Source organism: Papio anubis, chromosome 11, assembly GCF_008728515.1.
Source record: "Papio anubis isolate 15944 chromosome 11, Panubis1.0, whole genome shotgun sequence".
In the NCBI taxonomy this organism is placed as follows: Eukaryota; Metazoa; Chordata; class Mammalia; order Primates; family Cercopithecidae; genus Papio; species Papio anubis.
In genome coordinates this window covers 68,916,063-68,943,977 of record NC_044986.1, presented here as the reverse complement: position 1 = coordinate 68,943,977, position 27,915 = coordinate 68,916,063, and the positions used below count along the sequence as shown (strand labels likewise).

At 41.9% G+C, this 27,915-nt stretch overlaps 1 protein-coding gene across 7 annotated transcripts in view; it reads left to right on the top strand.

The window, feature by feature from the left end:
* The window catches only part of MICU1 (mitochondrial calcium uptake 1), a 264,855-nt gene that overhangs the window by 188,077 nt on the left and 48,863 nt on the right, over window positions 1-27,915 (top strand). For all 7 annotated transcript variants that reach the window (XM_031652265.1, XM_031652264.1, XM_017962952.2 and 4 more), the window contains one exon: window positions 19,911-20,048. In XM_031652265.1, the coding sequence (XP_031508125.1) occupies window positions 19,911-20,048 (138 nt within the window). The remainder of the gene's footprint in view (window positions 1-19,910; window positions 20,049-27,915) is intronic.

Below are 27,915 nucleotides of genomic sequence, written 5' to 3'. Positions count from 1 at the left end.
GTAGAGATGGGGTTTCACCATGTTTGCCAGGATGGTCTCGATCTCCTGACCTCATGATCTGCCCATCTCAGCCTCCCAAAGTGCTGAGATTACAGGCGTGAGCCACCGTGCCCGGCCTAAATCTTTAAATTGTTTTTAATATCATCTCTTCTTGGGGTCCTAATAGGCTTGCAACAGCTGATGCTGTTGAACAGCCAATATAGAGGCAGTGGCAACTATTAAAGAAGCTGTTCCCAAAATCTCCCATAGCTCTCAAAGGCAGCAGAGATTTACTTTCAAGAGTATCAGATTTGAAGAACTAGATGTAACACAGAAGATGAAGATACTCTTTTTTGTTGTTTTTTAAGAGGCAGGGTCTCACTCTCATCCAGGCTGGAGTGCAGTGGTACCATCATAGCTCACTGCAGCCTTGAACTCCTGAGCTCAAGGGATCCTCCCACCTCAGCCTCCCGAGTAGTTGGGACTATAGGCACTTGCCACTGTACTCAGTTAATTTTCAAATTTTTTATGGAGACAGGGTCTCGCTTTGTTGCCCAGGCTGGTCTTAAACTCCTAGCTTCAAGGAATTCTCCTGCTTAGGCCTCTCAAAGTGCTGGGACTACAGACATGAGCCACTGTGCCTGTCTGAAGATATTAACATTAGTTAGTTATTTTCTCTCTCTCTCTCTCTCTTTTTTTTTTTTTTTTTTTTTTTTTTTTTTTTTTTTGGTATATATTTTTTGGTTTTTTTTTGGTCAGGAGTTTGAGACGCTGGTCTCAAACTGACCTCATGTGATCCGCCGGCCTCAGCCTCCCAAAGTGCTGGAATTTCAGGCATGAGTCACCGTGCCCAGACTAAAAAAATTTTTTAATTAGCTGGTCATGGTGGCAAAGGCCTATAGTCCCAGCTACCCCGGAGGCTGAGGCAGGAAGATCACCTGAGCCCAAGAGGTTGAGGCTACAGTGAGCCATGATAGCACCACTCACTCCAGCCTGGGTGACGGAGTGAGACCCTGTCCCAAACAACCAAAACGAAATGAACAAACAAAGTTTAATTGTCTAGCAAGGGACCGCTAAACTTATAATTAACCAATAGGTTACAGCACTATAAAAGAAAGCTTGCAAATTTTCTTCCTGGCTTTTTTTTTACAATTATTATCATAGAAAGACTTCATGGTTTTCCTGTTCTTAGGGGGAAAAATATTTTCTTTTTTTTTTCCTTTTTGAAAGGAGAATGATAGTGATACAGTGTGGCCCATTAGATCCTTTGCCATTCACCTGCCTATGTTTGGACTATTCTCACCTTTTGTATTAAAGCTTCCTTAAGCTACATGTTTTTGAGCCTCAGTCACCCAATCTTTCTTGCATTTTTCCTAATGCTTGTCAGTCAACTTAATCTGAATTCTAATTTCTATATATTGTGTTCCAATCTCTAACTCTCCCTTTTCTAAAAAATGGGCACTTTCCAATGTAATGTTCAGTGTATTAAAAAATATTAACTTGACCAGGTGCGGTGGCTCACGCCTGTAATTGCAGCACTTTGGCAGGCCAAGGTGGGCAGATCACTTGAAGTCAGGAGTTCCAGAATAGCCTGGGCAACATGGTGAAACCCTGTCTGTACTAAAAATACAAAAATTAGCTGGGCTTGGTGGTGTGTGCCTGTAATCCTAGCTACTCAGGTGGCTGAGGCAGGAGAATCACTTGAACCAGGAGGTGGAGGTTGCAGTGAGCCTGGGCAACAGAGCAAGCCTTTGTCTCCAAAAAAAAAAAAAAAATATATATATATATATACACACACACACACACACACACACACACACACATATATAAACTTTTTCCATGGTACCCAATGAGAACGAGCTTATCACCTATGCAATGGCTTTCTGAATGGTGAGAATTAAAAGGATAAGATTAAGCCAATCAAAGAAGGGGTGAGTCATCACAAAAAGTGAGATCAACTGGGATTTGAACTCTGGAGACTGAAGAATAATGTGTTACTAATTTTACAGATAGTGTCCTCAAAATGTAGGTTTTTAGTGTAGGCAGAAATGTAAGAATATGCAACTTTATAATTTAGCTCAGTTCATCCAGGTAAAGGCAGATATAACCTTAACTGTTTTATCGTTCTAATATAATAGACGTCTGTTCCTCTCAGTTAAACTCTCCAGCTTTTGTGGAGCATAGCAAGACTTTTCATGATGGATTCATTGAACGTGGCCATTTTTCTAACTGATGCACAATTGATTTTTTCATATCTTTTTTTTTTAACTTTTCTGCCTGTACACCAATGATTTTTTCATATATTGCATCTGTGAAATTGTTCCTATAGAAAACTTCAAGTAGTAACTATTTTTAACAATATTGCCTCCTGTTTATAAACTAGCAGTTTAACATATAATTGCCTACCTAGGTTTTCTTTTTCTTCTTTTTATTAGGAATATATATGTATACTTATAGTCAGTCTGTAATCATGGACTCGTTAAGTCATTCATAGAAACAGTAATATACAATTTTGTCATGACTATAATCATGCCAATAATATACATCTGTATAGAGTAATTTTAAAACCCTGTAGCCTATGTTGTGATCTTGGTGTTGTCCTATTATCTCTTCAAATCCCAGGCCCTTCTAGGCAGTAGCTATTATGCCTACATCAAAGGTTATTATGAGACTCAAATGAGAGAGTGAATCGGAAGCGTTTTGTACAGTATTATCCCTCAACCTATTAATTTGTGTCCCATACATAGTAACTTCAGGCCTTATAGTCTATCCCTACTGCTCCTGTTTCCGTAAACCTTTGCAGAAATCTGGTTTTTACAGGGATAGACAGTTTATAATTCAACTTTCCATGCTCTAAGCATAGTTCCAGTCTTGCACATGTCTTTTATTTCTCTTCTTATAAACATGCAAAATGTGCAGTGAAGCATAGAAAGGAGAGGATTAAGAGAATTACTTATAGTTTTTCTTTCCTTTCTCAATCTTATTTTTTATTGTCTTTGTAGAAAACAGAACGTTTATTTCTCTTTAAATAGAGCTGAAGTTAACAGAAGCAAGTGTGACCACAAACTTATTATTTGTAGCTTTTGTTCATTGTTCTTACTATCGTTATTAATAGCAGCCAACATTTACTGAGCTCTTGGTAAGTGCCAGGCATTCTACTGCCATATTTCATTGAATCTAAAAGAAACATGGGTTTGAGACACTATTATTTTATCAATCACTAAGAAAGGAAAAAATGCTGTTGAGCAAACCATGACAAAAATGCTTTACACTAAAAATGTTTAGTTAATATCTATTAAAGTACTCCCTTAGGACTGGGCATGGTGGTTCACACCTGTAATCTTGCCACTTTGGGAGGCCGAGGCAGGTGGATCGCTTGAGGTGAAGAGTTCAAGACCAGCCTAGCCCAAAGGGTGAAACCCTGTCTCTACTAAAAACAAAAATTAGCCAGGCACGATAGCGGACACCTATAATCTCAGCTGCTCAGGGGGCTAAGGCAGGAGAATCACTGGAACCCGAGAGGCAGAGGTTGCAGTGAGCCGAGATCACGCCACTGCCCTCCAGCCTGCGGGGCGACAGAGTGAGTGACACTCCATCTCAAAAAAACAAAACAAAACAAAAATACTCCATTAGGCTTAGATTTTTATTTTATGGCATTCTTGTACATATAAACAAAATAAATAAATTGGTCTAAAATTTCTTCATCCTCAGGATCCAACTCCTCTGAATTTCCTTTGACTCTGAATCATGAAAGTCTATGTTTTTCCATACAATATTGTTCTCTGAGCCTTCAAGAGCATTGGTGGTGCAGCATTTCTGAAAAGAATAATCCATTTTTAGCTGAGATTTTCTTCCAAGCTACTGACACGCATTCTGCAAGCTCTGACATACTTGTACAGTCAGTGAAAGCAGTGCCAACTGCTCCATAGCCAATAGCAGTTTTAAGAAGCATACAGATTTCAGAGATGCTAAAATGTGGAAGGGAAAATAAAAGGAAATACGTCTCAAGAAAGATGAATTAGGACTACAGTTAGTCCTTGGTTCTTATCTCCTAAAATTGGGGCTTTTATATGGTTTCACATCTGTTATCTAACTTTACCCTCAAAGTAATCCCAAGAGGGAGGTACTTCTTTTATACCGATTTTATAGATGAGGGAACCGAGGCTTAGAAAGGTTAAAAATTGCCCAGAGGTACACAGTTGGTATATAACCAAGGAAAAAAACCAACCCAAGTCTGCCTAACTGCAAATCTTATAGTTTTGCCACTGTACTAGCTTCATTTATATTCCCCAAATAATGAACAGCTTTGATCTGGATGCAAGAAGAATCCCCTAATCTTTCCAGAGAGCCAAAACAGGGAATATATTGTGCTGCAAAAAGTATTTCCCAGAAGCTACCAAGCTAGAATTTTAGTGAGTGACGACTAAATGAAAGGACTCCTACAAATATCATCAGCTGAGTATGGATCCTTCAATTCACATTTCTAATTTAGATGAGTGGATCCCTCTGTGTTTTGATCAACATTCTTATTTTCATAATGGGCTAAAGTGTGACTATAATGATTTTCAGATGTCTTCCCTGATTTGAATTTTGTGAAAATTGAAGATACGGTAGAGTTTTCTAAAATCAAGTGACAGAAGAAGGGAAACCTTACTGATAAGATTTTTTGGGGCCGGGCGCAGTGGCTCAAGCCTGTAATCCCAGCACTTTGGGAGGCCGAGATGGGCGGATCACGAGGTCAGGAGATCGAGACCATCCTGGCTAACACGGTGAAACCCCGTCTCTACTAAGAAATACAAAAAATAGCCGGGCGAGGTGGCGGGCGCCTGTAGTCCCAGCTACTCGGGAGGCTGAAGCAGGAGAATGGCGTAAACCCGGGAGGCGGAGCTTGCAGTGAGCTGAGATCCGGCCACTGCACTCCAGCCTGGGCGACAGTGCGAGACTCCGTCTCAAAAAAAAAAAAAAAAAGATTTTTTGGTTTTCACTTGAATGAATAAATGTATCTGCCATTTTTACCTCATTTATCCTTCCAGCATAGTTTCAGACCCTGTGTACAAATTGTGTTGGCCTACAAAGTCTGACATTGCCTATCCTGCCTTTGTGCTTCTTGACTTACTTACCTGCTTTTTTTTGTTTTGTTTTGTTTTCAGTCTCTTAGATGTGACCTGAATATTATTGAGAACTTTATATATAAGTAGACTCAGGCAAAGGAGCAAATGGAGTTTTGTAACAGAGCCCACAGCCTATCATATCCTTGAAAGTTCAGGAGCAGCTTTAGGATTTTCTCCTCTGGGAATAATTATCAATTCTAATGAAGTATCACAGTCTCTCTGTAGGTATTTAAGAGTGTAGACTGGAAAGTGTGTCTTGTGCTCCTATTAGATGATTAATACAGAATGGGTAGGTGACTTTCTAAATGAGGCAGAGATTTAACCACCAACCACAATTATTTATTGAGCACACACAGTGTGGCCCAGCTCTGTGTGTGACACAGACACAGTAAACAATGCAAGGCTGCTGGGCACGGTGGCTCACACCTGTAGTCCCAACACTTTGGGAGGCCAAGGCAAGTGGATCACCTGAGCACAGGAGTTCAAGACCAGCCTGGCCAAAATGGCGAAACTCCGTCTCTACTAAAAATACAAAAATTAGCCAGGTGTGGTGGCCCACACCTGTAATCCCTGCTACTGGGGAGGCTGAGACAGGAGAATCTCTTGAACCTGGGAGGTGGAGGTTGCAGTGAGCTGAGATTGCACCACTGCACTCCAGCCTGAGGGACAGAACAAGACCCTGTCTCAAAAAAAAAACAAAAAAAAAAAGCGAAGACTCTCACATAGATAGTAGTCTGTAAGGTGAGAAAGAGAAAACTATTTTCAAAAAATAAAGGACAGGCCAGGTGCTGTGGCTCATGCCTGTAATCCCAGCACTTCGGGAGGCTGAGGCAGGCATATCACCTGAGGTCAAAAGTTCTAGACCAGCTGGCCAACATGACAAAACCCCATCTCCACCAAAAATACAAAAATTAAATGAGTATGATAGCTCATGCCTGTAGTCCCAGCTACTCGGGAGGCTGAGACAGGAGGTCTCTTGGAGTTGGCTGGAGGTCCACTCCAGACCCTGTTTGCCTGGGTATCACCAGCGAAAGCTGCAGAACAGCAAATATTGCAGAACAGCAAATATTGCTGCCTGATCCTTCCTCTGGAAGCATCTGCCCCCAGAGGGGCAGCCACCCATATGAGGTGTCTGTCGGCCCCAACTGGGAGGTGTCTCCCAGTTAGGCTACACAGGGGTCAGGGACCCACTTGAAGAGGCAGTCTGCCCATTCTCAGAGCTCAAATGCTGTGCTTGGAGAACCCACCACTCTCTTCAGAGCTATCAGACAGGGACATTTAAGTCTGCAGAAGTTGTCTGCTGCCTTTTGTTCAGCTATGTCTTGCCCACAAAGGTGGAATCTAGAGGCAGTAGGCCTTGTTGAGCTGTGGTGGGCTTCACCCAGTTCAAGCTTCCCAGCCACTTTGTTTACCTATTCAAGCCTTAGCAATGGTGGATGCCCCTCCCCTAGCCAGGCTGCCGCCTAGCGGTTTGATCTCAGATTGCTGCGCTAGCAGTGAGCAAGGCTCTGTAGGCGTAGGACCCACTTAGCCAAGCACAGGAGAGAATCTCCTTGTCTGCCGGTTGATAAGACCTTGGGAAAAGCGCAGTATTTGGGTGGGAGTGTCCCGTTTTTCCAGGTAGTCTGTCACAGCTTCCCCTGGCTAAGAAAGGGAAATCCCCTGACCCCTTGCACTTCCCAGGTGAGGCAATGCCCTGCCCTGCTTCAGCTCGCCCTCCTTGGGGTGCACCCACTGTCCAACCAGTCCCAGTGAGATGAACCAGATACCTCAACTGGAAATGCAGACATCATTCGTCTCCTGCATCGATCGTGCTGGTAGCTGCAGACCAGAGCTGTTCCTATTCAGCCATCTTGGAATGTGCCCTGCTCCTTTTCTTTTTCTTTTTTTTTTTTTTTTAGACAGGGTCTCATTCTGGCCCAGGCTGGAGTGCAGTGGCATGATCATAGCTCACTGCAGCCTTGAACTGCTGGACTCAAGTGATCCTCTCACTTCAGCCTCCCAAGTAGCTGGGACTACAGGCACGTGCTACCATGCCCAGCTAATTTTTAAATGTTTGTAGAGTCAGGGTCTCACTGTGCTGCCCAGGCTGTTCTGGAACTCGTGGCCTCAAGCAGTATCCTCACCTTCCCTCCAAAAGTGCTGGGATCACAGGCATGAGCCACCATACCTGGCCTTTATTTCTTCATTTTTATTTTTATTTATTCAGTTACTCACAATGATGAGGAGATAATCAACTATGGATTGCTAAGCCCAAAGTAAATCCTATATCTTAATTATTATCATTACTTCCTAACAGCTTTTCACATTCATTACTGCTTTTCACAATTTGCCACATCTTTAGGAAAAATCAGCATGTCAAACCTGGCATAGGGGTCTTTAGGTGTTGAGTATATGAACAAGCTAAATCTCCAACTCTCTTATGAATGCTGATAAGCTGTCAGCAATGCTAGGACAAAAGGAGTGTGGGAATGTGTTGTATTAATATTTTCATCTAAGCAGTAGATCCCAGAGTGTTCTTTGATGGAGTTAGAGAAAAGCAAACTGACACTCAGGTGACAGAAAATAGCAGTTTGCTTTCCTACTACAATTAGTCCTTGGTTCTTAACTCCTAAAATTGGAGCTGTTATATTTTGTTCTAACAGACGTCTCTCTGTTTCCAAAACTCTTAAAAAATCTCATATGAAAAGAAGAATGTCCTTGAACTCTGAATAATGTTGGGCCTTCTAAATCTCAGAGAAGTATGTAACACAAGACTAGGGTTTTTTGATGTTATTGAAAGCAGAAATTGGATATAATAAGAACTTCTGCTTGCTGAAGAGTCATCTAAAAGGGAAAATGTCGTGAAATTTTTAGCAATTTCATGTAGAAACATTAACTTCATAGATTGGTTGGAATATTAAATAGCAGTTAATTCTGCCAGAGTTTAAGGCTTGTTCATATTGATCAAGGTCTAAAGGAAAGATAACCAACAAGTTTTATGTAATTTAAAATGCTCTCTGAGTTGATGGAAAGCACTTCGTATAGGCTCTGGAACATAACAAGTGCTGTGTAAATGTTTGCCGTTATAAATGATAGAATATGGATTATTCTTTAACCATCTAGAGAATTTTTCTAAGTAAGGAAAATGGCCCGTCTAGGCCTTCTTTGCTTTGGAACTGAATTATTATTTCCCACTTTCTCCATCTCTCCATACCTAATGACATACATTTAAACTAGTTTAAAAAAAAAAAAAAGTAAATGGACTGGATTTACTCAAGATTATTCCCTCCACAAGGGGAATGTGATTAACTTAGAGGTAAATGCCCCCATTCTATTCCAAATTCCCAAGCATTCAGAAAAGTTAAAGTCAGGGTACTGGAGGACTTTTTAAAACAAACTGAGCCGATGATCTGCTGTTTTGTTCTAAGGATTTAATCATCATCATTGATTGATATTGAGGTGTTTCAATATTTTAAATTATGTTTCCTTGTTTAAAATGAAGAAACTGTAGGTCAGTATTTAATTACCTTCTTATCTAATGAGGAAAGATTCCCTAGAATATAAGCCAATGAAAGAAGTTGTAGTCTGGGCGTGGTGCCTCACACCTGTAATCCCAGCACTTTGGGAGGCTGAGGTGGGTGGATCACCTGATGTCAGGAGTTCGAGACCAGCATGACCAACATGGTGAAACCCTGTCTTTACTAAAAATACAAAAATTAGCCGGGCATGGTGGCATGCACCCGTAATCCCAGCTACTCGGGAGGCTGAGGCAGGAGAATCACTTGATCCCGGGAGATGGAGGTTGCAGTGATGAGCCGAGATTGCGCCACTGCACTCCAGCCTGGGCAACAGAGCGAGACTCTGTCTCAAAAAAAACAAGTTACGAAGAAAAAGATCCACAGGCCAGGCGCCAGTGGCTCACGCCTGTAATCGCAACACATTGGAAAGCCAAGGCAGGAGGATGACCTGAGGTCAGGAGTTCAAGACCAGTCTGGCCAACATAGTGAAACCTCATCTCTACTAAAAAATACAAAAATTAGCTGGGCATGGTAGCACAGACCTGTAATCCCAGCTACTCAGGAGGCTGAGGCAGGAGAATCACTTGAACACGGGAGGCAAAGGTTGCAGAAAGCCAAGATCATATCACTGCACTCCAGCCTGAGTGATTCTCCATCTCAAAAAAAAAAAAAAGATCCACACATTTGACTACAATAAAGATTTCAAATTTCCACACATAAAACAGACCTAAACAAAATTAACAGATGGGCAAACTGAGTGATATGGTTTGGATATTCGTCCTCTACAAATCTCATGTTGAAGTGTGACCCCCAATGTTGGAGGCTGGGCCTAGTGGGAGGTGTTTGGGTCCTGGGAGTGGATCCCTGATGAATGGCTTGGTGCCGTCCCCGTAGTAATGAATGAGTTCTTGCTCTCGTAGTTCACATGAGAGCTGGTTTTTTAAAACAACTTGGAACCTTCCCCCTCTCTCTTCCGCACTCTCACTGTGTGATATGCCTGCTCCCGCTTCAATTTCCACCATGCCTGTAAGCTCCCTGAAGCCCTCACCAGAAGCAGAGGCTGGCACCATGCTTCCCCTACAGCCTGAAGAACCAAAATAAACCTCTTTTCTTTATGAATTACCCAGCTTCAGGTATTCCTTTATAGCAATGCAAATGGGCAAATACACTGGGCAAAAAAAATTGGCAGGCATGGTGGCTCACGCCTGTAATCCCAGCACATTGGGAGGCCAAAGTGGGAGGATCACTTGGGGCCAGGAGTTTGAGACTATCTTAGGCAACAGAGGAAAACCCCATCTCTACAAAATGAAAATTTAGTTTTTATATTTATTTGTATTAAAATTTTTAAAAACATACCTGGGCATGGTGGCACACGCCTGTAGTCCTGGCTACTCAGGGGGCTGAGGTGGGAGGATTGCTTGAGCCAAGGAAGTTGAGGCTGCAGTAAGCGTTGATCACACCACTATGCTGCAGCCTGGGTGACAGAGTGAGACCCTGTCTCAAATTAAAAAAAAAAAAAAAAAAAGCAATACGTTAACAAAAAACAAATATTTTTAATCTTAAGCTAATGAGACAAATATCAGCATTGCTATTTTTAAAAATAGACAAAGAACATAAATTCACACAGGAAGAAATATAAATGACCACTACATATGTTAGAAAAATGGTCAACCTAGTAATCAAAGAAATACTAATTAAAATGAGTTGTCACTTTTCCTGTAGCAAAAATTTTTTATTATGTTTGATTTTGTTAAGGATCCTAAGAAATGCATATTCTCATATATACTAGTGGGATTACAAATTGATACATCTTTCTGGAAATTAATTTGGCAAACTACATCGGAAGCATTAAATAGTTTATCTCTACCATTTTTAGACCCAGGAGACTGGCAAAAAATAAAAACTGACAATACTAAGTGCTGATGATGATGCAAAGCAGTGGGCATTCTTATACATAGCAGATAAAAAGTGTTGGTGTGATTATTTTGCAAAATGATTGGGCATTATCTTGAAAAGCCAGCAGTTCCACGTCCAGATATACACCCTAGTCTCAGAACTCTTGTTCTTCTTTCACCAGCGCACTTACCTAAGAATGTTCATAACAGCATTGTTCATAATAGCAAACAGCTGACAATAATGGAGACGTCCATTTGTAGGAAAACTGATACGTAAATAGTGGTAGAAGCTGGGCACAATGGCTTACACTCATAATCCCAGCACTTGGTGAGGCCAAGGTGGGAGGATCACTTGAGGCCAGGAATTTGAGACCAGCCTGGGCAAGATGGCGAAACCCCGTCTCTACTAAAAATGCAAAAATTAGCTGGCGTGGTGGTGCTCACCTGTAATCCCTGCTACTCAGGAGGCTGAGGCATGAGAATCACTTGAACCCGGGAGACAGAGGTTGCAGTGTGCCAAGATCACACCACAGCCCTCCAGCCTGGGTGACAGACCAAGACTCCATCTCAAAGAAATAGATGGATGGATGGATGCATGGATGGATGGATGGATGGATGGATGGATGGATGGATGGATGGATGGATGGATGGATAGATAGATAATAGATAGATAGATAGATAGATAGATAGATAGATAGATAGATAGAGGTATATTCAAAGCAGTAGAAATCTATAACAGTAAAAATGAAAGAAGCACAGCTAAATGTTGTAACATGTAGGAATCCTTAAAATATAATGTGGATTTAAAAAAACAAATTGCAAAAGAATATATCCAGTGTGATACCATTTTATAAAGTTTGAAAGGAAGCAAAAGTAAACAGTATATTGTTTAGGAATACAAACTTCTGTTTTAAACTATTGAAAATAATAGGCCAGGCATGGTGGTTCACGCCTGTAATCCCAGCATTTTGGGAGGCTGAGGCAGGCGGATCACCTGAGGTCAGGAGTTCGTGACCAGCCTGCCAATGGAGTGAAACCCCGTCTCTACTAAAAATACAAAAATTAGCCAGGCGTGGTGGCACATGCCTGTAGTCCCAGCTACTGGGAGGCTGAGGCAGGAGAATTACTTTTACCTGGAAGGTGGAGATTGCAGTGAGGCAAGATCATGCCATTGCACTCCAGCCTGAGCAACAGAGCGAGACTCTATCTAAAAATAATAATAATAATAATAATGTACTAGAAAAGGGAGGCAGGGCGTGGGCTTCAAATGGAGTGCTGATGCTTCCTTTCTCAGGGTAAGTGGGAGGCTCGTGGTGTTTGTTTTATTATGCTTCATAACTTGTCTTATATGTATTATTATGTATATGTCAAATATTTCACAATAAAAATTTAAAGAGCCCATAATTTATATTTCAAAATTTTGTTTCTAGGGATTAATTGCTAAAATAATGATGAAAAATTAAGTTCAGAAAAAGTTTATCAAGTATTTATCACAGACAAAAAATGAAACAGCCTAGATGTCTAATACCATTTTTTAAAATCTTGCCTTTTTCAAGAAGGGACTTCAGAAAGTCATAAAAAGTACAGTCAGTGAGACAAAAGTAAAAACTTTCTGAAAAATTAAAGTTAAAAGAAAGAAGAAAGCAAAAGAAAGCCTAACTTTCTTTTAAGAAAAGTAAGGTTAATATGAAAAGTGTAAGTCATAACGTCTCCTATTCTAGAAGAGGCCCACAAACTTGACTATAAGCTTTCCAGTAACCAGGATAAAAAGGAAAACGTGATTCACATTGACTTTAAAATAAGAACATATCAACTGTTCTGATACTGAGACCAAAGAGAAATTTCTCTCCACATTAACTGTGTGGGCAAGTTATTTCACTTTTCTCTGTCTATGAAATAGAGTAATACTATTACCTGTTATATAGCATTGTGAGAATTATCAAAGGTTAGTTCCTAGGACAGTACCTGGCAAGTATAAGCACTCAGATATGTTACTGATTAGCCAAAATGAATGGCATTCTCAAGACTATCCTTATAGAAATCAGTATCATGGAATTAGATATTAAGAGATAAACGTAGAGATATTCCTTGCCTTAGATAGGAATCCTTCCCAACAATAGGACAGAAGTGTTGTGAATTTTCTGGTGTTTTGTCTGTGTTCATTCAATACATATTTATTGAGCTCTTCCTTTATGCCAGATTTTCTGTTTTATAATTACAGCAATGGTACAGGTTATTAAGTTGGTGTTCTGCTTTAAGCAACTCTAAGTAGTTTAATCTTGAAGTCATTCTAATGTGTTAAATAATAAATAAAATTAATTGCTACATTTATTGATTTTTTTTTTTTTTTTTTTTTTTTTTTTTTTTTTTTTGAGGCAGAATCTTGCTCTGTCACCCAGGCTGGAGTGCCTGGTGGCACAATCTTCGCTCACTGCAACCTCCAACTCCTGGAATCAACTGATTCCCTTGCCTCAGCTTCCCGAGTAGCTGGGATTACAGGTGCATACCACCACATCCAGCTAATTTTTGTATTTTCAGTAGAGAGAGGGTTTCACCATGTTGGCCAGGCTGGTCTCAAACTCCTGGCCTCAAGTGATCCTCCCACCTCGGCCTCCCAAAGTGCTGGGATTACAGGTGTGAGCCAGCATGCCTGGCCCATTTATTGAATGTTAACTGGGTGTCAAACTCTGTACTAATTTCTTTACATATATTATCCCGTTTAATCCTTACAAACAACACTTTGAGATCACAAATATTATATTTATTTTTTGGTAAGAAGATTTGAACCCGCGGAATGGGTAAGCCACTTCCTAGAAGTCACAGCCAGCAAGTATGGGTTCAGGTCAGAATTTGGATCCAGGCCTTCCTGATTGATTATAAAGTCCATATTCTTAGTCACTTCAGTATATTACCTTCTGTGGAATGAAACCAAAACATATCAAACCTTGAAACCTTTTGTTCCAAATCTAAAATATTTTTCCCTGGTACCCTCAGTCAAATATTTCTTGATTGTTATTATCTTGTAATAAATTCATGCGTTAATCTTATTATCTTCGTGGTTTGGGCTGTCAGGCTGGAGGGTTAACCTTTTCCTCGTCTGACTGTTCTGATTGGTACTCATCATTTAGTCAGTTGATTTGATCACCAACCTGAAATTTTTTCTTAAAAACCATTTTTAGGCCGGGCGCGGTGGCTCAAGCCTGTAATCCCAGCACTTTGGGAGGCCGAGGCGGGTGGATCACGAGGTCAGGAGATCGAGACCATCCTGGCTAACATGGTGAAACCCCGTCTCTACTAAAAATACAAAAAACTAGCCGGGCGTGGTGGCGGGCGCCTGTAGTCCCAGCTACTCGGAGGCTGAGGCGGGAGAATGGCGTGAGCCCGGGAGGTGGAGCTTGCAGTGAGCCGAGATCGCGCCACTGCACTCCAGCCTGGGCGACAGAGCGAGACTCCGTCTCAAAAAAAAAAAAAAAAAAAAACCATTTTTAAATGGAAGGAGGCCAGGTACAGTGGCTCACGCCTGTAATCCCAGCACTTTGGGAGGCTGAGGCGGGTGGATCACCTGAGGTCAGGAGTTCAAGACCAGCCTGGCCAACTTGGTGAAACCCCATCTCTACCAAAAATACAAAAAATTAGCCAGGCATGGTGGCGAGCGCCCGTAATCCCAGCCACTCAGGAAGCTCAGGCAGGAGAATTGCTTGAACCAGGAGGTGAAGGCTGCATTGTAGATCGTGCCATTGCACTCCATCCTGGGCAATAAGAGCAAAACTCCATTTCAAAAATAAAATAAAAATAAAATAAAACGGAAGGAATGTTTAGATTGGAAGTAGAAAACTCTAGCAGTTGAGTTTGGTAATCTATAATCTTATGGGCCAAGACACTAATGACTTGTTTTGGCCCCTGCTGAGGGCACTAAACTGTGTTGCCTCTGTTCTAGATTGTGAACCTTCTTCCTCAGTTTGCGAGCTAGTCAAAAGACAACCTTGTTAGTGCTTGCAATAAAGCTGCCTCTTTAAAGATCAAGAAAATTCAGGCTCCTGGCAGTCTGACCTTGGCTCTTGAGTGTCCCTTGTCAATTGCAGTAATATAGATTTCCATTCAAACTATGAAATGTGTATGTCATGCTCACTGGGTAGGTTTACAGTCAAGAACTTTGCCTGTAATCATTTTCCTTTAGGTGGGCATAACACAGTTATTCTGAGACTCCTGATAGTAGCTGCAGTGGTATGATTAGGACCTCAAAAGCTACATACTATCAGATTCAAAAACACAGATGTGTTCAGCTCAGCAGCTTGAGATCACTATGCAATCTTGCACTGCACAGTTCAGAAGCCTATCAAGAAATTTATCATTCTTTTTAATATATAAATATATATTATATATTTTATATTTATATTTCTATATTTATATATATATTTTAGAGATTGGGTCTATGATGCTGAAGCTGGTCTTGAACTCTTGGGCTGAAGCGATCCACCCATGTCAGCCTCCCAAAGTGCTGGGATTACAGGCATGAGCCACTATACCTGGTGCCCAAAATTTATCATTCTGAAAACTTGTATGAGGATGGGATTTACTCTGGGGAATGGACAGAGTCCCTTGAAAGATAACTGTATGAAAGAGAAGAAGGCTGTTTACATTTGTTGGATACGTTAACCTCAAAAGTCTTCAATAAATGAAGACCCACTTGCAGATAATGATTTCTTTTTCCTTTTACTATGCTTCTAACCTTACTTTTGGCCTTTGTTCATAACACATGTTTTCTTCCTTTCCTGGCTTTCCATTCTTAAGTAATTTCATCTAGATACGTGTAGACCATCTGTCCTTCCAAAACGACAAGGGACAGGGGTGCGAACAAGAGGCGCAGTGTGAACAGAAAGCCAGGAAAAACCTTGCAGTTTTTTGGCTCCTCTTTGCCTACCCTGCAGCCCCCTGGGGAATAACAGGGAAACAACAGCTTGTATCCATTTGAGAAAGTGGCAATGGCTGCGGAAGGGGAAATGTGAGGCGATTAAGCTCTCTTCCTAGACACGGAAAAACAATGCAGATGGTGGGTAGTGTGCTGGAGTGCACACATGCTGTGCCTTAGAATCAAACACAGTGGAGGCTTTTAATTTTCATTGAAGTAGAACATCAGAGGTTCCAACATTAGTGGAAAATAGGTTGGGTGAAGTAAAATATAAGCCAGTAATTTGAATTGCTTCCACATATGCAATTAGAACTTTTCTACATTATGATAATTTTGTAATAACCTGTGTCTTTCCTCAAAAGATCCTCCCACGACCTTGGGGATTGATTACATGCATATGGCACTCCAGGAGTACACCCACAGGATTGTCCTAGCTTAAGATAGCAGTTGAGTATCCCTTATCCAAAATGCTTGGGACCAGCAGTGTTTCAGATTTTGGAACATTTGTGTTATACTTACTGGTTGAGCATCACTAATCCAAAAATCCAAAATTCAGGCCGGGTACTGTGGCTCACGCCTGTAATTGCAGCACTGTGGGAGGCCTTAGGTGGGCAGATAGCTTGAGCTCAAGGGTTCAAGAACAGCCCAGGCAACATAGGATACCCCCATCTCTACAAAAGATACAAAAATTAGCCAGGCGTGGTAGTGCACGCCTATAGTCCCGGCTACTCAGAAGGCTAAGATGGGAAGATCACTTGAGCCCAGGAGGTTGAGGCTGCAGTGAGCCATGATTGTGCCACTGCACTTCAGCCTGGGTGACAGTTCAAGACCCTGTCTGGAAAAAAAAAAAATCCAGAATGCTCCAATAAATATTTCCCTTTTGCATGATCTTTGTGCATAGTGTTGGTGCTCAAGAAATTTTGGATTTGGGGCCAGGTGCAGTGGCTCATGCCTGTAATCTCAGCACTTTGGGAGGCCAAGGCAGGTGGATCACCTGAGGTCAGGAGTCTGAGACCAGCCTGGACAATATATACTGAAACCTTGTCTCTACTAAAACTACAAAAATTATCTGCGCATGGTGGCACATGCCTGTAGTCCCAGCTACTTGGGAAGCTGAGGCAGGAGAATCACTTGAACCCAGGAGGTGGAAGTTGTAGGGAGCCAAGATCATGCCACTGCACTCCAGCCTGGGCAACAGAGCAAGACTCTGTCGCTCAACAACAAAAAAAAAGTTTTGGATTTTGAAGCATTTCAGATTTGGGGTTTTTGGATTAGCAGTGTTTCACCCTGCGTATACTTGACCCCTGCAGCCACATGATGTCTAGCTATTGCCCTTGAAAATTTAACCCTAGCCGGGCGTGGTGGCTCAAGCCTGTAATCCCAGCACTTTGGGAGGCCGAGACGGGCGGATCACAAGGTCAGGAGATCGAGACCATCCTGGCTAACACGGTGAAACCCCGTCTCTACTAAAAAATACAAAAACCTAGCCGGGCGAGGTGGCGGGCGTCTGTAGTCCCAGCTACTCGGGAGGCTGAGGCAGGAGAATGGCGTGAACCCGGGAGGCGGAGCTTGCAGTGAGCTGAGATCCGGCCACTGCACTCCAGTCTGGGCGACAAAGCGAGACTCTGTCTCAACAAAAAAAAAAAAAAAAAGAAAATTTAACCCTAATGAAGGTCCTTGAGATATACCTTCAGACTTCCCCAGCCTTAGCATAGTAGGTCTTCAGTTAATAAATTTTGAACAAATAAGACATTAGTTCAAGTCTGTTTCCATTAGCAGTTTTGCGTGTAAAGGAAAACAGATCTCCATGGCTCCCTCCAGCCATGTTTAAGACCTCAGAAATAAGGGGGGTCCTGCCTCAGAAGAGCCTAAAAACCTAAAAGGAGAGGTGCTGCCCAAAATCAAATTGCAGAGCTGAAGTAGTAAGCTTCGAAGCGGCCATACAACTTGGACAAGCGGAAGTTGATTGTTTTTAAGCCCTTTCAGATTCCAGTCACTTAAAAATAATCATAATAGAGCCCATTACCAAAAGACAAGTCTGAGTTTTCAAAGAACATTAGTAAAAATGGTAATCTGAGCATTGGAATTGTTGCTTGGGCGTCTCCGCTGGAAATTGACCTTACTATCTGAAACAAAACAGAGGCGAGGCCTTGTGCCCCTATGGAGAACAGAAAATAAAGGCCTTTTGTAAGCCTTGAGCAAGCTGCAGCTGCTGCCAGTGTCACAAACAAGAAACTTTTCAACCATGAATCTATCTGGTGAGATAAAGCTGAAAATTCATCTAATTCCAACACATGGGATTTCCCCACAGCTGTGAAACCTTCCACATAAGGGTAGAATGAACACTCTAAATCATTAAAGTCTGTCCTGGAGAGCAGGGAGCACAGCCTTGTTTCACATGCATTGAAGAAGCCCTTAGGTGAACTTTTACCCAGGTTTCAGTGAAATCTGATTTAAACATTGCAGAAAGTATGCCCATTTACAAAATGTTGTCAGTCCTCCACTTTGTTTCAGGATAGTAAATTGAGTCATAAGTCACACTTAAATTGAATCCTGAAAACTTTTGGTATTGTCAAAAATTAATCAGCTCTATAGAATGATGGTGTGACAAACATCAAATATTGAGTGGCAGTGCTGAAAAAGAGGCTTTCACCTAATAATTGATGATGTTGATTTCTTTGGACATAGTTTTGTGTCTCATTTAAATGTGACTAAGCCCCATGGCTGTGTAAGTTTATCCAAAACAACACAGTGCTATTCTACAGGAAGCGAATATACTCAGAAGTAGGAAATGGTGTGGTGTTGAGAGATAGTCTTTGGACCCAAATAGGGCTGAATTCAAACCCCAGCTCTGTCACATGTAGCTGCATGTTACCTCAGTTTTCTCATCTGCAGAGTGGAGCTAACAATAGCTGCTCCAGAGGCTGTTATAGTGACTATAAGCACAGTGACTCACACCTGTATCCCAGCACTTTAGGAGGCCAAGGCAGGCAGATTGCTTAAGCTAAGAAGTTCAAGACCAGTCCGGCAACATAACGAGAACCCCATCTCTGTTTACAAAAAAAATTTTTAAAGTCATTAAAAAAAAAGAACATATGGGTGAAATACCTGGACCGTAGTACATGCTCAGTAAATGGTCGCTGTTAGGCCAGGCATGGTGGTTCATGCCTGTAATCCCAGCACTTTGGGAAGCCGAGGCCAGTGGATCACCTGAGGTCAGGAGTTCAAGACCAGCCTGGCCAACATGGTGAAACCCTATCTCTCCTAAAAATACAAAAATTAGCCAGGCGTGGTGGTCCATGCCTGAAATCCCAGCTACTCGGGAGGCTGAGACAGGAGAATCTCTTGAACTTGGGAGGTGGAGGTTGCAGTGAGCCAAGATTGCACCATTGCACTCTAACCTGGATAATGAGTGAAACTCCGTCTTAAAATAAAAGGGGGGGGCGGGGGGGGAAATGATCACTGTCACAGGTTTATACAAAAGTAATTGTATTAAAATACAGTTCTATGTCTTGCTCATTGACACAGTCTCACCACTGAGGAAACAAATTTAGGTCTCTATCAACTTACCGAGCTAACTGAAGAAATGAGAGCTGAAAGAAATTCACTCTCGGTCGGGCGCGGTGGCTCAAGCCTGTAATCCCAGCACTTTGGGAGGCCGAGACGGGCGGATCACGAGGTCAGGAGATCGAGACCATCCTGGCTAACACGGTGAAACCCCGTCTCTACTAAGAAATACAAAAAACTAGCCGGGCGAGGTGGCGGGCGCCTGTAGTCCCAGCTACTCGGGAGGCTGAGGCCGGAGAATGGCGTGAACCCGGGAGGCGGAGCTTGCAGTGAGCTGAGATCCGGCCACTGCACTCCAGCCTGGGCTACAGAGCGAGACTCCGTCTCAAAAAAAAAAAAAAAAAAAAAGAAATTCACTCTCAACTTTCTTATTTCGCGTCTCATATGTAAGTCCTGTCTCTATCAATGTCCTAACATTTTATTGGTATTTTGGGGAAACTTGAAAATATATTACTCTTCTTTAAAATTATACTCTCAGACCTTTCTGAATTTTTTAGAAGAGTAATCAATATTATTATCTTTAAAACAAAATTAGGAATGCTTCTGTTCACAAGATATCAGGATGTCAGGACATTGCTGAGTCTGGGTCTGTTCAGTAAACGTTATCAATCTGTTCCATTAACCATAGACATCTAGAGGCTAGGAATACCTAACTTCCTGGGAATGCAGCCCAGCAAGTCCCAGCCTCATTTTTCCTAGCCCTTACTCAAGATGCTCAAGATGCTGTTGCTCTGGTTTGACTGTCTCTGACAATAGTAAGTGGCAGATCTGGGATAAGAACTTAGAGCTTCTGTTTCTTAGTTTCTGCAGATCTTACTGAGAATTGTAGTTCAAAAATATAATCCCAGTCATCAGCTATTTTCTGCCATCAAACACAGCTGATCATTCCATATTCCATGTCAAAATACTTTCCATTGACCCAGGAACACTCTTTCTGTTTCCCTCCCAGTTTGAACGCCATGACCCTGTGGATGGAAGAATTACTGAGAGGCAGTTTGGTGGCATGCTACTTGCCTACAGTGGGGTGCAGTCCAAGAAGCTGACCGCCATGCAGAGGCAGCTCAAGAAGCACTTCAAAGAAGGAAAGGTAGGTAGCTTTGGCTGGAGGAAGAAAAGAAACTATGGGAATGTATGCTTATTATTTAATATGAAGGTACTAACATAATGATATGAGAGTATTTCATGAACCAATGATTACACCTAATTCATTTCTGGTACCTAAGGTCCAAAGGGAGAAAAGAAATAAGCAGTGGGTGAGGAAGAGGAGAGCGTCCAGAATCACCCCAAGTGTCTTGTTTAGGAAAGGGTGGCACCAACTGGAATTGAGAATTTTAAAAGAGAGACTGGTTTAGATGGGAAAATAAAGAGTTCAGTCATGGACATCTTAAATTTAAGATGCCTGTGGACTATCCAAGCAGAGATGGTCAGCAGGCGGCTGCATATTCACGTTACCGTAGAGATCTGAGATAGGTTTGGGAATCACAACACATGTTAGCATTACAACCATAAGAACAGATGAGATTGCCCAAGGAGGGTATTTTACAGAAAAGAACTGTGGGCCAAGGACGGAAGCCAGTGGGACACAAACATTCAAGCAGCTCAGGAAGCAAATCTAGAAGAAATGGTTAGAGAATACCTAAAGAAGCCGGGTGCCGTGGCTTACACCTGTAATCCCAGCACTGTGGGAGGCCAAGGCAGGTGGATCACTTGAGGTCAGGAGTTCAAGACCAGCCTGGCCAACATGGTGAAACCCCATCTCTACTAAAAATACAAAAATTAGGTGGACATGGTGGCACGCGTATATAATCCCAGCTACTCAGAGGCTGAGGCGCAAGAATCACTTGAAACCAAGCGACAGAGGTTGCAGTGAGCCAAGATTGTGCCATTGCACTCCAGCCTGGGCAACAGAGTGAGACTCCATCTCAAAAAAAAAAAAAAAAAAAAAAGAAGAGAATACCTGAAGAACCTAAAGAGAGTAGTGAAATCAAAGCCAAGGAAGTAGAGGGTTCAAGAACTGAGGGGTCTACCATGTCACATATAACAGCAAGGATCCAGTAAGGTAAAGGTGGTAACATCCATTGGTTTTGGTGAAATGGCAATAATTGGTGACCTTTGAGAGGGCTGTTTCATTAGAGTGGTCTAGTTGGAAGGCATATTCAGTGAAAATTACAGAAGCAGAGAAAGGAGAGAGGTGGAAAAGGAGGCTCTGGAAAGTGGGACATCACATAGGCAAATTCCAAGACACTGTATTAGCCTACTTGGGCTACTGTAACAACATACCACAGACTGGGTGGTTTTAACAAGAGAAAGTTATTTTCTCACATTCCTGGAGGCTAGAAGCCTGTGATCAAGGTGCCAGCTGATTTAGTTTCTGATAAGAGCTCTTTTCCTGCCTTGCAGGTAGCTGCCTTTTCAATGTGTCCTCACACGGTCTTTCCTCAGTATGTGTGCATGAAGAGAGAAAGAAATCTCTTTGTGTTTTTTCTTATAAGAACACTAATCCTAGCAGATTAGGTCTCCACCCTTGTGACCTCATTTAGCCTTGTTATTTCCTCTAGGGCCCCATCTCCAAATACAACCACATTGGGCACACTGGGGGTTAGGGAGGGCTTCAACATATGAATGGGGTGAGGGGTGGGGTCAGTCCATAACAAGCAGGAAAAACAAACCTGGCATGTGTGAAGAACTGAAAGGGGACTAGTTTATATAGAAGGTTCTGAGCAAAAAGGAGAATGGCCTGAGCTGAGCTCAGAGAGGGATATGAGGAACAGAACATGCAAGACTTCATAGGAATGGAAGGAGTTTGGAGTTTACTCACAGTACAATAGAACGCCATTAAAGAGTTGTGAGTAGTGAAATGACCTGGTTATATCTACGTTTAAAGAGACAGCTCTGGGTGTTTTATGGAAGATAGTTTGGAGAAGAGCAAGCATAGAAACAGAAAAGACTGATAATAAGGCTATTAGAATTCAGGAGATGAGTTAGAGTTTGTTGAACAGCCTTGAGGTTGGAGACCATGGGTTTGTGGAACACTCTAGCAATGCTGTTCTCTGGTACCCTTCAACACCAGCTGCACCTGGTACAAGGAAAGAAAAGGTGGTGGCTGCGCACAGTGGCTCATGCCTGTAATCCTAAAACTGGGAGGTCAAGACACGCAGATTACCGAGGTCAGGAGATCAAGACCACCCTGGCCAACATGGCAAAACCCTGTCTCTACTAAAAATACAAAAATTAGCCAGGCATGGTGGTGGGCACCTATAATCCCAGCTACTTGGGAGGTTGAGGCAGGAAAATCGCTTGGACCCGGGGAAGGGGGGTTGCAGAGGAAGGGTGGAGGTTGCAGTGAACCAAGATCACACCACTTCACTCCAGCGTGGGAGAAAGAATGAAACTCCATCTCAAAAAAAAGAAAAAGAAAAAAAAAAGAAAAGATGATAGGACTGAGTCAGCATCTGAGAGTGAGATGAACAAATAGAAGCAGAGACCAGTTAAAAGGTCAGGCCTCATTGGGCACCGTGGCTCATGCCTGTAATCCCAGCACTTTGGGAGGCTGAGGCGGGAGAATCAAAGTTGAAGACTTGCCACAGTGTAAGATGTGTCTTTTATTTTTATATATTTTTTCTTTTTATTTATTTTTTTTTTTTGAGGCAGAGTTTCACCGTTGTTGCCCAGGCTGGAATGCAATGGCGCGATCTCGGCTCATTGCAACCTCCACCTCCTGGGTTCGAGTGATTCTCCTGCCTAGAAGTTCTCCTGCCCAGAAGTTCAAGACCAGCTTGGGCAAAGTGGCGAAACCTTGTCTCCACAAAAAGTACAAAAACTAGCCAGGCATGGTGGCATGTGCCTGTAGTCCCACCTACTCAGGAGACTGAGGTGGGAGGATCACCTGAGCTTGGGGAGGTTGAAGCTGCAGTTAGCTATAATCATGCTACTGAACTCCAGCCTGGGTAACAGAATGAGACCTTGCCTTAAAAAAATAAATAAAAATCGAGGCCTCTAAGAGAACACACACGCACAAACACACAAAGCAGTGCTAAGGCTAGAACCCAGATCTTCTCATTCCCAGCCCAGTACTCTTCCCACTGGACAATGGCTACCATCTGACCATGACCAAGAATCTAACCTGGCACTAAAAATATTCCATGAGAGATTGCCAAGTGTATTAGTCCATTCTCTTGCTGCTAATAAGGACATACCGAGACTGGGTAATGTATAAAGGAAAGAGGTTTGATTTCATAGTTCCCCATGGCTGGGGAGGCCTCACAATCATGGCAGAAGGCAAAGGAGAAGAAAAGACATGTCTTATGGCTGGGTGCGGTGGCTCACGCCTGTAATCCCAGCACTTTGGGAGGCCAAAGCGGGCGAATCACCTGAGGTCAGGAGTTGGAGACCAGCCTGAACAACATGGAGAAACCCGTCACTACTAAAAATCCAAAAAATTAGCCCAGCATGGTGGCGCATGCCTGTAATCCCAGCTACTCAGGAGGCTGAGGCAGGAGAATCACTTGAACCCAGGAGGCGGAGGTTGCGGTGAGCTGAGTTCACGCCATCACACTCCAGCTTCAGCAGTAAGAGCAAAACTCCGTCTCAAAAAAAATAAAAAGAAACAAAATGAAAAGACACATCTTACATTGAGGCAGGCAAGAAAGAAAGCATGTGCAGGGGAACTCCTTTTTGAAACCATCAGATCTTGTGAGACTTATTCACTATCGCAAGAACAGCACAGGGAAGATCTACCCTCATGATTCAGTTACCTTCCACCAGGTCCCTTCCACAACACATGGGCATTATGGGAGCTACAATTCGAGATTTGGGTGGGGACACAGCCAAACCATATGACCAAGGTAGTGTAGCATGGTAGGCATGAAGATGGAAAACTTGAGATCAACTTCTGCCTCAGAGGTTTCCATAGTCATTAGACAAATCACTTAACCTTATTGGCCTCATGAATTGAGAGGCTTGCTGTAAGGGCCCTTCTAGCTTTAAAGATTCAATAATTGAAAATAAGATAGAGGATTGCTAGTGCTTGTCCCAGTTTTCCTAGTTAGTCTTTGTGCAAGAAATCTTGTATGCATAGCATTGCCCCAACTTGGTGGAAAGCCCTTCTTATCAGCCAGACTTTTTCCTCCTTGTCTTGGATGTTGAAAAGTTGAAAGGACCTCTGAACCAGGCTGTGGGCTGCAAATGAGGGCAGGCTGGACTCTGAGAGGAAGTGTCAGCTTCTGTGAACTCAGTGCAGCCTTTTCCCACAGCACGTGTTTTCTTGGCTGTGGGGAAAACTCATCATTAATGGAAAGTGACAGAGAAAAAACATTTATCTCCCATAGAGCACTTCTACACTACCCAGTACTTAGCTCATGTCTGTTGGAAATCGTAATTTCAAAAAACTGATTACGAATGTATAGGTGGATTTTTTAGCCCCTATGCTGGAAATATAGTGTTTGCATTCAGACATGCTCCTTTATTTTGACCAGGCTTATTTTTAAAGGTTGGTCCAGATATTGATTTTACTTTAATTATCTATCGTGATAGATGAATTCATATTTCATTATGAATTTATACTTAAAAGCAATAAATTGGGCATTGGAGACATCTCCCTTGAAGGAACAGAGTATTTGAGCATTGACAGGAGTTAATTTAGGATCCGAAGATCTTGCAAAAGAGCTCTAAAATGAAAGGACAGATTTTGTCAGATGATGAAAATCTGCAGTGTTAAATTACTTTTGGCCCAGAATTTCTAGCCTGTGTTAGCAACGAGATTAAGATTGATTGTCCTCTCATGTTGATTAAATAGTTTGTGAACATAGCAATTAACTAAAGTGAGTGTCAATGAAGGGCCTTTGCTCCTAAGGTTACGAGTGCATCTCTCTAGGACCATTTCCTATAAAAGGGGAATCGCCATCTGCTTTCTAATTGCTTCTTTCATTCCACTTTGGATTTGTTAACATGAAAATCTAAGTTTTCATTTGGCTGACATTAATCAATTTCTGTGTGAGGTTCTGTATCAAGATATCAAACAAGACCTAAGAGGTTGAAGGTCCTAATGGTGGTATTAAATTTTTGCTTATAAATTAATGACCATGAAATGTTTCACAGCCATTTTTCTCTTTCTTTCTAGCAGCCTTGTTAGATACTGTGCTTTTGAGAATATAGAGACAGAAAGAGAAGTTAATAACCCATTCAGAGTCTGGTCTAAAATCCAAGGCTTCCTATTCCAGATCTTGTCTTTTCCATAAGAAAGTGCTTTTCTCCTAATCATACTGTTCCTCTAAAGCAGTGCTTCTCTACAATGGGATCACTTCAGGAATTTTTAAGGAGTGTGGTTGTTTGGGCCCTCTTCAAATCAATTAAATCAGAGGCTCAGTAGGTGAGTCCGGGCATCAGTGGTTTGGGGTTTTCTTAACCCTCTGCATGAGAAATTCCAGAAGTGTTTCTTAAAGGGTGATATGGTTTGGCTGTGTCCCCACCCAGATCTCATGTTGAATTGTAGTTCCCATCATCCCCATATGTCCTGGGAGGGAACAGGTGGAGCTAATTGAATCATGGGGCAGTTTCCCCCAGCCTGTTCTCATGACAGTGAGTTAGTTCTCATGAGATCTCATGGTTTTATAAAAGGCTTCCCCCTTCACCAGGTACTCATTCTTCTTCCTGCTGCCATGTGAAGAAGGATATGTTTGCTTCCCCTTCTACCATGACTGTAAGTTTCCTGAGGTATCCCTAGCCCTGCAAAACTGTGAGTCAATTAAACCTTTCCTTTATAAATTACCCAGTCTCAGGTATGTCTTTATGAACAGCAAAGAACGGACTAATACAAAGGGTTCCTAGGTAAATCTAATGTGCAGCTAGGCTTGTGAGTCACTGCCCTGGAGATACAATGCTCCATCAGTGTCCCTAGCTGTTTTATCCCTAAGTAATAGTTTGAAGAACTGGGGAACCTGCCATGCTTGATGAAAATTACTCTATTGATTCTCTGAACAACCACTATGTTTTTATTTAACAAAGAGTTTTCTGAGACTTCATAAATGTAATTCACAGTGGTGATCCTCTATGAGTGCAGAAGCTACTAATAACTTCTTAAGGATGAAATTGAAAATTATAACTCAGTTCAATGGCAGATATTGCTGTGTATAAGACACTAAGCCAGATGCTGTGAAAAAGACCATCCGTTATCCTTACAACTATATATATTTCTTTTCTTTTTTTTTTTTTTTTTTTTTGAGATGGAGTCTCGCTCTGTTACCCAGGCTGGAGTGCAGTGGCCTGATCTCGGCTCACTGCAAGCTCCACCTCCCAGGTTCACGCCATTCTTCTGCCTCAGCCTCCGGAGTAGCTGGGACTACAGGTGCCCACTGCCACGCCCAGCTAATTTTTTTGTATTTTTAGTAGAGACGGGGTTTCACTGTGTTAGCCAGGATGGTCTCAATCTCCTGACCTTGTGATCCGCCCACCTTGGCCTCCCAAAATGCTGGGATTACAGGTGTGAGCCACTGCACCCGGCACAACTATATCTATTTCTTAAGTCTGTAATAGTCTAGTAAGAGAAAAATATGTATGCAAAGAACTCTATAATTCTATATTCACATTTATATTCAATATTTATTGAGCACCTACTATGTGCCAAGCACTCTTCTAAATACTGGGAATGCAGTAGTGAGCACACCAGTGTCTGCCTCAGAGAACTTAGCATTCCTACTGGAATGAAACAGATTTTAAACAAATGTAAAGCAAGGCAACTCACTTAGCTTTGAGCTTCTTGAAAGCCGTGCCTTACTCATCTTTGCATGTCCTCCGTATGGTGGTAAGTGCTTGTCAAATGCAATGATAAATGTGTTGAGTACTCTATTAAAGGTATGAGATCTTTTTGAAGCACTAAGGAGGAAGATTAGAACCAGCGGAAGAGACCGAGTAAGATTTCTTGGAGGAAGTACAATTCGAGTTTGGTCTTAAATGTGGAGTAGAATTTTGACAAGCAGAAGCTTATAAAGACATTTTATTTTGCTAAGTGTTTCCTGTCATAACCCTATCCCCGACAGCCTTCTGTATATATGATTGCTTATTAATTCTGCTACTAGCCATTAAGCAGTTAGTACTTATCAAACAGTTCTAATAAAACTATTAGATGATTAAGTTTTCATATCATCTGTGGATAATATATGTGAGCTCACCTTTTTCACTTATTCTCAGATATTTGATCCACGTTAGTCATCTGTAGAATATCAGATTCTAGAAATTGCTAGCATACCCCTTGAAAACTCATTAACTCCAAATATTAGGTGCCTGCCAGTCACTATGTAGTATAGCATGTGAGATGTGGCCATAAAACTAAAAAGTCTAGAACTCTACTTTTTTTTTTTTTTTTTTTTTTTTTTTACTAATTAGCTTTGAAACCTGCACTTCCCCCAAAGGAGTACTAAGCTATGAATTACTGTAGGAGATTTAGTTTTATGAGTTTTCTCTCTATTACTTTCCTGACAATGAATTTCATTTACATCAACTTTTCCTCTATTCCCTATCCCTCAAGATCCTACATATTCTAGCATTCCAGAGAAGACAGCCTACTTCAGAGCTTAGTAGAATAAATGCATTATCACTAGTTCTGTAGTAATTAGCCTGCCAAATTACTAAGCACTCATACCTACCACTTACGGAGTACTTTCTGTGTACTAGACATTTTACATACCTTATCTATCTACCTGCTTGGTAGATATTAGATAGAATTATCATTTTTCAGGTGAGAAATAGTCCTCTGAGCCTTAGTTATTAACCTGAGATCACACACTGTCTTAGGAAGGTGGCACCAGGATTCAAAGCTTTATTCTTATTCCAGAGTCCATAATCTTCTTACTAATCATCCTGTTTGTTGCCACTCCTTATTCTCCATGGTTTAAATAAGCACAAGTTTTTAGGGAAACAAAACCAGTGTTGCCAGGTTCCAGCCTAAGATTCTTAGGAAG